Here is a 12059-nt window from a genome sequence, read left to right on the forward strand (position 1 = left end):
TCTCAACCTGTCCCGAAATGTTTTTTTCTCTGTGATCCCTTATATTCTGGTAACACACTGCTGGAATTTTCTCATTCCCAAAGCAGTAGTAATAGTACTACATTTTTAAGACGTTCTTCAGAAACAAAGACATGACTGGAATATTCTTATATATGCTAAACTTTCTTCTTACCCATAAATGCCAACTACGAATCTTTAAATATAACCCATGTTTAGGCTTACCATACGTCCGGGACAGTCCAGGTTTTTTTAAGTGCTGTCCGGGATTGCAAAATGTCCGGGGTTTTGAGAATCTGAACATGAAAATAGCTACGGGTATTGAATATTCACGACCAGAATTTATGACCGGCAAGGATCAATCGATTATAAGGATCGATTATACCTTTATATATCGACTTCCGAGCGGTTTCTTTTCCGGACTTCCGTGAGCGTCTTGGTGGTCTTGCAAGCGTGTGAAGTAACCCGTCTACACGTTTTTGATAATTATAACTATTTACAATGGTTTTGCAATTTGGCAATGGGCAAAAGAAAGTGTGAATTTAACGTTCACCTGCAGCAGGAAAGTAGGAATACAACATTTCTAAAATGGTTTGCTATGTCTTTGCCTGGAACATGTACTCCAGTTGAGAGAGTATTTTCAATTTTGGGGAATATTTGGTCTGCAGAAAAAGGTAGACATCTGCTGAATGTTAAAATTAATTCAGAACTGTCATGTTGTGAATCATTTCAAGGTTTAGCCTCCCAACATGATCTCTCTTATCGTCTTCATATAGTTGCGGCTAGTCGGGAACCACCGAACCCATTTCGATATTTTAAATACATGTATATGTACGGTACGTATATTCAATATCAATATGCAAAAAATGGAACTGTAGTGTTTTCAGAAGATTTACGGTTTTTTGAAAGAATCGAATGCAGTAAGGTTGTGGTTAAACCAGAACGTCTGATTCTTCTATAGTGAAGACATAAATAAACCAAACCTTTTAAAAGTAATTTCTATTCATTCAAACGTAAGTTATGCCTATGCACTAGAAAAAGTCTGGTGTTATGCCTATGCACTATAAAGGTCTGGAATAGGCAACCAAATAAGAACGACAAGAAATTACAAGAAAAAGGGAAATGAAAAAAAAAAATATTCAGTGAGTATGAACTTGTTCTTTCAATTATTTGACAGTCATACGTACATACATCGATTTAAGACACGTATCTAGTTCCAAGTCTCCTGGGTGAAGTGTAACAACTTTTCCTGAGATTTCGGCCTGTGTATGGGACCGGTGGCCACCCACAATCGTCAGGAAATTGGGGAGCTACGAATGAGTAGCGGTCATGAAAACTTACAACTAGAGTTTCGTCGTGCTGACCACACGTCACCCCGTAACTAGTTGGATGATCTCCCACCTCGGAGTGAGTAAGTGAGTAGGATCAGGTGGGAGTGAGGATGGCCGTCAGTATACCACCCAGACCCTCAATGGGCTGTTGCGCCACGGCTTATTATTTTCTAGAATATAAGATCGGGCAATTTGCGTATCAAAAGCTGCGACGGAAAATAGAAAAATACACCATTAACAATTTAGACAAGTACCCTGTGATCAGTGTGCAAATCTATCTGGATTCTCCCCGATGACGTAGTATTGTATCTGTTGCCTTGTAATAAAAGAGTCCTGGGTTCGATCCCCGGTGGAGACATTATGGTTCGGACTCCATTCAAGTTTTAGGTGTAGTCCCGATTAGTTCATGTAAGCATAAAGTAGACTGATACTAAAAGTTTTATAAAACAATCAAGGACACATTTCCTCCTTCGAAAGAGTAAATCATGTTGAGCACGAAAATTAATTAAGCCTATATTTGTATACCGTTTGTTGAATAATATGAAGTTTATTTAATTTCGCCGAACTTGCATGAAGATGGGATTCCATTGTGATCAATCAATTTCGTATCAACGGTGCGTACGAAAATTAATGCATAATAATAATAATAAGGAACTTATTACGTATCTTAGCTGGAATAACTACTTTATGTTCCAGAGTGTTAAAATATACATTGTAAGCAAGTTGTGAATGTTGAATTGGGGAAAAAAGCCAGATCTCTACTACACGTAACCTGTCACTCCAGTTGTAGACCTTGAGTACTGGCAGAAGCAGGACACACACGTGTACCGTAGGTTGGGTGTCAACCCTAAAATTAGAACGAACATGCCTTTCTGATGTGCGGTAATGACCCTGAACTGCTTTTTTTCTGTGCTATTCTAAGCTCTGGCCTTGAAACTAGGCGAGTAAGTAATTGATTTTGAGATCTCTGAGAACTGGATGTGGACAGTTTGACCGTACTAGGCATTTTGGTCCTGCCATTTCTTAAAAAAATGCGAGGTGCTGTTTGTAAATGTTGGTTCAATGCCTATTTTTTCGTCCCATTCAAACTAATGAGGCATTGCGAATTGAAACGTCCATGAACGTCCAGTATGGGTGAAAAGTTACTAAAGTGTAAAAAAAGTTTTGTACAAAGTAAAAACAAACATGAATAAAAAAGCTATGTAGTTGCTTGCAATAATTTTCGATGTGTATCGATGGTAATTATCGAATTGATGAAAGAACCATACATTTTTACGCATTTTGTGTATTACAGGACGATTTAAGGGGTTAATTATAATATCCATAAAAATGTGTGTTTTCCTAGAAATTACGAGGTGTTCTGGCAACATTGATCGTGTCCGTGAGCAAGTACGAGGTGTGCCAGACATCTGGCTATGTTATTTAATCAATGCCCAGATGAAATGAAGGATTTGAAATTTATCGTACAGAAAAATGGGTTGAGTAGGTTAAGTTTTTGTAGGATAAATGTCAAATCTTTTAGTTCATCTGGGGATTGATTGAATAACATAGTCAGATGTGTGACAGTGGGATGCACATGCAGTACCCGCAAAAAGTTTATGCCTGGCAAAGAAAATTATTCCTACCAGGAATGTTTTCATTCCCCTCAAAGAAAAATAGAATTGAAAGCATATCATATACCATTTTTTAACCATGCAACAAACACAATTGCAAAATCATTTCCCTGCCAAAAAGCAGGCCTGCAGCCAGGAATTCTTTGAAAGGGGGGGGGGGGAGGCGAAGTCAATCTTAGAGGAGGCAAATTTTTTATATAGTGTGTCGCGTTGGCAGATATAACAGGGTACACAGAGACACTTGCCCCCTCCCCCCAAAAGAGATAAGTAACAGAAAAGGGATGGATGATATCTTGAAACTGCAACGAACAAAAAACTTCGACCAACATCAAATAGCAATATTTCGATAATGACCTTTCCAGATTGCCAAAGAATATGAAGTTTAACATAAATACCTAGTTAAGCTAATAGGGACTGTATCTACTTGATATTTACAGGTCGATAATGTTAATAGACGATTAATATGCACCAACAACTTTGGGCCTCTCTGCAGAACTGATTAAGGGAGCCCTTTATAAATCATGCTTCATAATGATTCCCTCTAGTTTCCAGTATGCAAGATTTTCACAAAAGAATCTAACGAGAATCCAACAACACCATTGTGTTGTGTTATGCAAGAAAAATCGAATTAATTAAATAATAATGGTTACATATTACCTACACTTTGATGAATTGTGTAAAAATTTGTAATACTTTTTTTGTACTTGCTAAAACATTAAAACATGGGTCCCTTAGTCCACCACGGACTCTATTTCTTTCAAAGGGGAGACTCTTGCATCACTACAGACAATGTTTGCCTACTGGCTACGTTAACCATTTTGCAAACTATTGCGTGAATTTTATTATAATATAGTTGAAATACATGTTTTGACACCTGATAAACAAATAGGAATCCCTTGATTGATCAATGACTTCTTGGATTACAGTGTCATCATTAATATTTCATACATATTTGGCTCCCAGGGCCCACTCCCGCCGCCCTATAGCTATGGCTCTGAACTTGGACTATAAGAATAGCACAGAATGCGAGCAAACCGAGCAAGAAAATTTTACGAAATGTATTTTTATTTGTATAAAATTTGAAATCGAGATGAGGGGCAATTGCCCTTCTGTGCTCCTTGCAAGTGCCCTTGGTCGTCTGGTAGACAAATGCAAGGAACACGTAAAAACTAATTCCATCATGAGTATCCAATTGTCCTGCTATTCTTAGATTCTCCTAGTCTTGATTTTTTACTTCAATGTTTGCTTCCCCTAGAATGGACTTCCGTCCAATGTCAGGAGGGGACAATGCCCCCTGCCCCCTGTAGTTGCGGCACTGTTCATGAGTGACTATTTATCAATTTCACGCCATCCTTCATTGTTGCGATTAGCTAGAAGTGACAGAAAAGCAACGCAAAGTAACAAAAATCAAATATCCACTACTTCTCTCTACCACACTATTACCAAAAGATAGACTTGGGAAACAACAATTTAAGCAATTCAAAGTTCATAGCAAAAAAATCCAAGAAAAACATCCAAACACATTAGGCAACTTTAATGCAAGACTACTCAAAATGTCACAACTGTTCTAGATACTGAACATTGTGAAATCATTTTCTAATCTGGAAGCGAATTTTTCCCCCCAATCCTGATACATTATACGGAATTCCATACACCCTAATAAATTACAAAATCAATAAGTGTCTTCGTAATGTTGCTAGAGTAACACATCATATAATTGTAAAGATTAGTGAGAATTCCAGGTAGGAATGTGTTCTGTATTTTTCACAGGGGAGCAGAGCAGGCTCTCGGGGGGGGGGCAGTTGCCCCCCTGCCCCCTTCTAGCTACGGGCCTGACAAACAGTATGCAGCTTTGTGGATTAAAGGACGACACCATTCTACAACCCCAGCGAGCCAGGACAACAGCAGGTTGTCTTTCCACTTAAGTTTTTATGGCATAGTGCTAATATTTTACATGTACGTATTAAGGTGTTCACAAGAAACTTGTAGGTAGGTTAGATGCAGTGTGATATTAAAAAAAATTTCCAACGGGGAGGGGTATTCTACTGACTGTCTAGTGATAACATGAGATACACACACATACTGTACAGTGTCTCTCAAAAGTTTTAGCACAACAACATTTTAAAGTAGGCAACCCAAATTACGTAAGACGCTGGTGGGTTGCGTGTAGATTTAGGCTCAATTTCAGGGTTCCCATATTCACAATAGATATTTATGAAATACGCGAAAGGAATACAACCAAGTATTATTGTATAAAACTGTAAAAAAATATCAATATTACATTTGTCGCAAATAAGAAGTACTTTCTGAAAGAAAGATAATCGATTTTCAAGTATTTCATCGCTGATGAGTCTACACAAAGGAAAAGAGGAGAGAGAAAACGAAAAGAGACAACAAATGAGAGGAGAAAAGAGAGAGCGAAAGAGGAAGAGGAAAAGTAAAGGAGGGAAGAAAATATAGGACAGATGTGGATAGGAGAAGTAATGAGGAGAAAGGGAAAAGATGCGAGGAGAGATGAGGAAAATGGAACAAAGATTAGAAGAGAGGAGGGAAAGAGATGAGAGGGAAGGAGAAGAAAAGGTTTGAGAGGAGAGGAGGGGACGAGAAGAGGGTAGTTGAGAGTAGAGTAAAAGAGAGAACATGAGAGAACGAAAAGAAGAGGAGAAGAGTGAAGTGGAGTCGGAAATCTAAGACGGGAGAGGAGATAGGAGTGGAGAAGAATGGTATGGAGACATGCACATGGACGGTATGTAGTACACCGATCTCTAGCATCTTCACTCGTACTTTTCACTAAAGGACACTATGCGGTACTGATAGGGGCTCACAAACACCGATATACTCACAGACGTTGTTCAAAATGTCCGCCATTGACTTCAAGACAAGATGGCATCGGCGAAGCACTGATTGTCTGGTACGCGCAAATACCTCTGGCATGTCACCAATTGTCCCAGCAGCGGCACTAACACGAGCAACGAAGTCCGCAGCACTTTCCACAGGGGTTTCATACACGAGTCTTTTCATTTCTCCCCACACAAAGAAATCCAGTGGTGTGAGGTCGGGGGAGCGAGGTGGCCACGGTAAAGGTCCACCCCTGCCAATCCAACGATCGCCGAAAATATCGTTGAGTAAGGGCCTGACTCCCGGTCGAAATGCGCGCGGACGCCGTCGTGTTGAAACCAGATACGTTGTCTACCTGCCAGTGGCACGTTTTCCAAAAATTCAGGTAATACGTCATGTAGAAACACCCGATAATTCCCACCACACAAAGTAGAGGGCAAAATGTAAGGGCCTATCAAGTGGTTACCTACTACGCCACACCACACATTCATTGCGAACCTATGTTGATGATGGCGCACAACGATTGCATGCGGATTGTACATATCCCAGACCTGGATGCTGTGGCTATTGAACATGCCGTCCCTGGTGAACATTGCCTCATAGGTCCACACAACTATTGTTGGGAGATCTGGAATGGCAAGAGTTTGTTGCAAGTACCATTGGCAGAAATCCATGCGTAGGGGAAAGTTCGTGGGCAGTATGTGGTGCACTTTATGCAATTTGTATGGGTGAAATCCCTCCTCCTGAAGAACGAGGAACACATTGATATGGTGGGTTTGACGCGTACGAGCAATGACACGTGTGCTGGTGTCAGGACGGTCTCGTATTGCGTATATCACGCCCTCTTCAAATTGCACAGTGCGCACAGTGCGGGGTCTTCCACAATCCCACCTACGGGGTAGTAGAGATCCAGTTTCATGCAGTAGAGCATCAAGTCTTTGAAAGAGTGAATGTGCTGGCAACCGCCTATTGGGAAAACGTTCGTGATACGAACGCCGTGCTTCACGGCTGTATCGGTTTGCCTCTCCATAAACCAGATGCATATCAGCAAGCTCGTGGGTAGAGTACTCCGCCATTGTCCTGTTCGAGAACTGACTAGCAACGGGGGCACTTTTCCTCCGAGTGAAGGATCACAACTACCATGATTAGCAACCACGTAATGTCACACAGATGCCCACGCAGTTGTTGCAAACCGAGAAAGACCACTGGAATATGTACTCTACGTAGAATACTCCTTGGCGCAATTCAACCACGCACACACGCCAGACTAAACTCCACGCTGCGACACGCAGAACAGACACTCACTACGTAGTATCCAACAACGCTAATACGTAACAGGTGACCTACACTCCCAGCGCCTCTAGTGGGGCTGGAAAAATTCCTGCGGAAGTCCATGGTTACTTTACATCGCTTTTCTTACACTTTTGGCTAAACGAGACGATGAGGATGAGTGACGATATTAAGAAATTGATGAAGGGACACTCACAAAGAACACCCATACCCAGGCCAGAATTCGGACCGACACCCCTGGCGTCGAGGCGCGCTGTGCTAACCACTCTGCCGCAGAGGTTGGCGTGGAACAAAGATACGATTAGAAATGCTGTAGGAGTATTAGAAGTGACCACCAATGTTACGGTACTATTGCAGCTAGACGTACAATTACAGAGTTGCAAAATTATGGTCCACAGTAGCCGAAAACATTCAACTGGCGGAAATAAACCCCTGACTCGACAATTAGCAACACAGACCAAAGCTGTGACACGGCCTACAGCTTGGTGTTTATTGTTTGCAGTCAATACTCAAGAAGTACTCGGAATGGTACTGTGTTCTGTAAATTAATAAAATTTTCAAATTGTCTTTCCTTTTCTTCTACCAGTATCACTGAACAGCCATCCATGATCGTTCTATGTTTATAAAATAATATATTCACAAATTAATGTTTGATTGAATTAAAATTGTTCGGTGCGTCGACACATATGGCCATTCTGCACCTTCCAATGTATAGGGGGAAATATCCTTCTATCTAAAATTCTTACTTGAAAATTTAAAACAAGGGGTGTAAAAAACACCTTGAGAAAAGTTAAAAGTGCAAGGTTGTAAAGGGATCTGCACAAGACAAACGCACATATATAAAAACTTAAGAAAAAAAAAACTAAAAACTTCCTCACAGAGTGTGGAAGAGTCCGGCTCTTCACAAAAAGCTACAACATTTGATAAAACCCTGTTGTCATCGTCCAACAGAGATGACAAACAGTTGGGAAGATACAAGGGTCATCCAGAAAAGAAAAGGGAACTTTTTGGTATAAAAGACAAACAACAAATGATGTGTGCAAAAATTATATGTTACAGAAACTTTATTCCATCTCTTCCACGTATTCGCCACACACATTCAACAGTTTATTTATACCGTCATTGTACTCGCTTGCCGCCAATGTATTCAACCATGTAGTGACAGTATCTCTGAGTTTCTTAAAAATGGCAAACTGCTTTCCGAAAGTGTCTCGATTGCGACAGGCGATGAGACATGGGTCGTCTATTCAACACCAGAAACCAAGCGGCAGTCACTGGAGTCGCACCATACTGGGTCACCTTACAAGCCAAAAAAGTCCAAACACTCAGCATGCGAAAGGTTCTGGCAACTGTCTTTTGGGACAGGAAGGAGTCTTGTTCATTGATTTTCTGCCACAATAAAGGCTGAGGCCTACTATCAAACGCTTCAAAGGCTCTGCCCTGCCATTCAAAACAAACTGAATGGTTTAATACATTGGTGGCAACCGAGTACAATGACAGTATCAACAAACTGGTATCATTCTAATAAGTGCTTAAATGGATATGGCGAATATGTGGAAAAGTAGGGTAAAGTATGTAGTTTCTGTACCACAAATGTCTTGCACACATCATTTGTCATTTGTGTTTTACACGTTCCTTTCTTTCGGATGACCCTCGCATAAATTAAATGATAAGGTATTAGAAATTATTCTTGTAATGAAGAACATGTCGTCTGAATGTGAGTTAGCACGCACCTCCCCTAACCCTTCACATAATATCAGAAGTCAAGGTGGAAGGATCAAGGGTGGGTTGTGATTCAAGAGTAAAACCTGTTTTGCACAAATTTCAGGAATTCCAAACGCTTGAAAATCCTGGCTTGCTATTCTTAAGGAAGGGTTCTGTTGGCATTTTCTCCGCATTGTATTTTTGTAAAGATTTGAATAATGCCTGAATCACGCGAGGCTAGATTTCCTGCTGGCTCCAGTACTCTCTCCAGTTGTTTACACCAGGAGAGTAGCTCGCTTTGCTCTACTCGCTCCAGCTAATTTCCCGTCTACTCGACCAATGTAAACTAGGCTTAACGTCTTCCATCCTCACTGGCAAATTGGGACACCCCCAAACGGTACATTTTATCCACACTGAGCAGAATCGATCGTAGGAGCTTCCCCGGTGGTGTAGTGGTAACGTCGTCGCCTTGTAATCAAGGGGTTCCGCGACATAGTCGTTCGAATCCCCCATTAAACTGTAGGTCCAGCTTAGCCTTCCTGTGTATAAAGGGGACATAGAACTCAAATTCTAGAGATTTGTGAAAAAATCTAAGTTATTAGGGGAGAGCCCGGTAGCTCAGTCAAGTCAGCCTCAGTGGCGAAATGGTTAACACAACGCGCTGCAACGCCAGGGATCCCGAGTAAGACATGGATGTTTGTGTTTGTCCCAATGAGAATACAGGGAATTTAGAGAAAATTTATGTGTGTGAAGATTGAGAAAAAACGTGAAAAAAAAATGGAACACTACCGCATAGAGGTATTTCTTAAAAAAAAAAAGTCGTTAAGGCGTTTGACTACCATGCGAGAGACCCGGGTTCGATCCTCGACGCCTACCCAGCGTCGTATAAAGTGAGTACGTGGAGGAAACTGGGGGGTAAAGGCGGCCAGAGGCATGGTGCTATGATTACATCACCCCGTACGTACCTTCATGGTGTGGTGCAAAGCACAGGGAAGCACCTGGGCATGGGTATTTGTGAGTGTCCATTCATCAATTTCATCATATCATCACACATACCCATCTTCGCAATTAGGCAACAGTGGCACAAAGCCAAGTAAAATAAACTAAATCAATGAATGATTGAAGTTTTGGTGCAAGAAAGTTTGCTTTGAGCAAATTATTATATCCCTTAACATTTCGAAGTCTTATAAAGCTATCTATAAGTTTCACTCTATCTAGCTCGTCATCCAGGGGTAAGAGAATCCGAGGGTAGCAACTGCCAAATTCCTTCCCCATTGTCCACTTACCTGGAGACACACTGACGCGTTCATGCCTGCAGGACTGTTTCTCCTGCCACCACGAGGAAAGATTCTTATCTCGGTTCGACTCCCTCGAGTAGCGGTTCCTCCACAAGCACAACGGAAGCAACGTCCACCCGCCAGCCGACCTTCAGCGCGACTAACTCGCGATCAGGTGAGAATCGATTTTTTCCCCGCGCGGAGGGTCACCGCCGTTTGCATTTTCATCTCATTGCCTGCGATTTAGACCGGTTCCAAGGTTAGCAACGAAATCTCCTCACATTGGAAGAAATGGTAAACACAAACTGATTTTCTTAAACCCAAGGGCGCTCGGGTCAGCTGTTGTATAAATCAGGTCATTCATGGACGTGACGCGGGGGAGAGGGTTGAATGATTCAGTCCCTTCCCCCCTGGATATTGGCAGTTTCATTTGATTGCAACAAGGCTTTAGTTTATTTTACTTCGATTTTCTTACACTTTGGCTAATCACGAAGATGAGGATGAGTGATGATAATGATGAAATTAATGAAGGGACACTCACAAGTAACATTAGGTAGGGATTCGAACCCGGGGTCCCTAGTGTCGCACGTTAATTTTACTGCTCGCACCTACCCAGGTTCAAGTCTTCTTGTAGGCATAGTTTTTTGTTACCTCTGGGGGGGGGAGGCACAGCGATTATTTTAAGCATGCATACACACACACATTCACGTGGGTGCTCGGACACGCCTCGGGGTGGGGGGTGGGATGCAAGATGCGTGCAACCACTTGACAAATATTCACGGTTGCCACTGATATTTATTATTTCTCTTGGTAAGCGACAATATTTATATTACGATAAGCGTAGACTAGGCATCCTTTGGAGTGTAAATATGCTACAAAACTTACGGATTATTTAAAATGCAAACGCTACAAATACGATAAGCAATTATCTGTGTGTACGAGTATGACAACAGCATCTGAAGAAAAAATGGCTATCAAAGCATACTATGCAGGCATAGAACCACGGGAAGAGCTTTAGGGGCGATCGCCCCTCCCAGCCCCCAACGTTCAACCCCTTTTCGTAATGTTTCTGAAGACTTGAATCTTCTGTCCTTTATCACAAAGTTTAACTGGATCGAGAATATTTTTTGAAGTTTCGTTTCAACCGACTTTATGCTCATGTCATTAACCGACGTTAATCCAAACTAAGGATATTTGTCTTAATGCAGCTGTAGCACGAAGTGAGGGGGATGTGGGGTATGGTTTCCTATTGTTACCATGTTAAACCATAGGAGCATCCCCAGTTAACCCCAAGCTCAAGGCTCGCTCGACCAAACATCCCCAGCTAGCAATTTTTACTTCAGGTGCTGACTAATCACCTAATCATAACGCCAAACAGGCTACATCAGAATTACAATTTACGATAGGGCAAGCATTATAAAGGGGGATAAAGAGATAAAACGAAAGAGAGGGAAAGAGCGATGATAACTACAAAGAGAGAAAGTGATAACTAAGTATCCGAAAAGAGAAACAAGGGGAAGCAGGGATAGAGAGCATGAAATATAGACAGAGAGGAAGGAAGAAAGCGACAGAGAGAAAGAGTGAAATATAGAAAATGAAGAAGAACGAGAGTGGAAGATAGAAACAGGGGGGTGGAGAGAAGAAAGAAAATGAATGAAAGAAAGATAGTTAAAAAAGATAGAGAGAGATGGGAATAGTATCATGAGCACCGAAGCAGAGAGCCCGGCTGAGCTCACCTGAACGAAATTCTCTGGTGACGTCTCTGTTGGAGGGGAAGGGGCCATAAATTTCGCACTTGAGTTTGCAAATGTAATCCAAGATCCCTCTTCCTTTCTAATGTCCCGAAATCCCGGGGTTAAAAGATTCATAGTCAAGGAGGATATATATTTTATACCCAGTTGTTGTTGTTTTTATGAGATGGGTGACCGGTGGCAACCCACCATCTTGAGGAGACTGGGTAGTTACGAGTGAGTAGCGTAACCCGGTCTCAGATATCTCCTATAACAGCT

The 12059-nt window shown here is 41.6% G+C and overlaps 1 protein-coding gene across 4 annotated transcripts in view; it reads right to left on the reverse strand.

Annotated features, from left to right (window-relative positions):
* Window positions 1-12059, reverse strand: part of LOC145997216 (cholesterol 7-desaturase nvd-like) — a 150075-nt gene that overhangs the window by 40131 nt on the left and 97885 nt on the right. Inside the window, exon 1 of one of the 4 annotated variants that reach the window (XM_083133982.1) lies at window positions 10060-10199. The exons of the other annotated variants lie outside the window; for them this stretch is intronic. Coding sequence (XP_082990108.1) covers window positions 10060-10083 — 24 coding nt within the window. The 5' untranslated portion in view covers window positions 10084-10199. Of the gene's footprint in view, window positions 1-10059; window positions 10200-12059 lie in introns of those variants that run through there. 4 annotated transcript variants of the gene reach the window in all.

The sequence above is a fragment of the Lepisma saccharinum genome, chromosome 1, assembly GCF_977018435.1.
Source record: "Lepisma saccharinum chromosome 1, izLepSacc3.1, whole genome shotgun sequence".
Taxonomy (NCBI): domain Eukaryota; kingdom Metazoa; phylum Arthropoda; class Insecta; order Zygentoma; family Lepismatidae; genus Lepisma; species Lepisma saccharinum.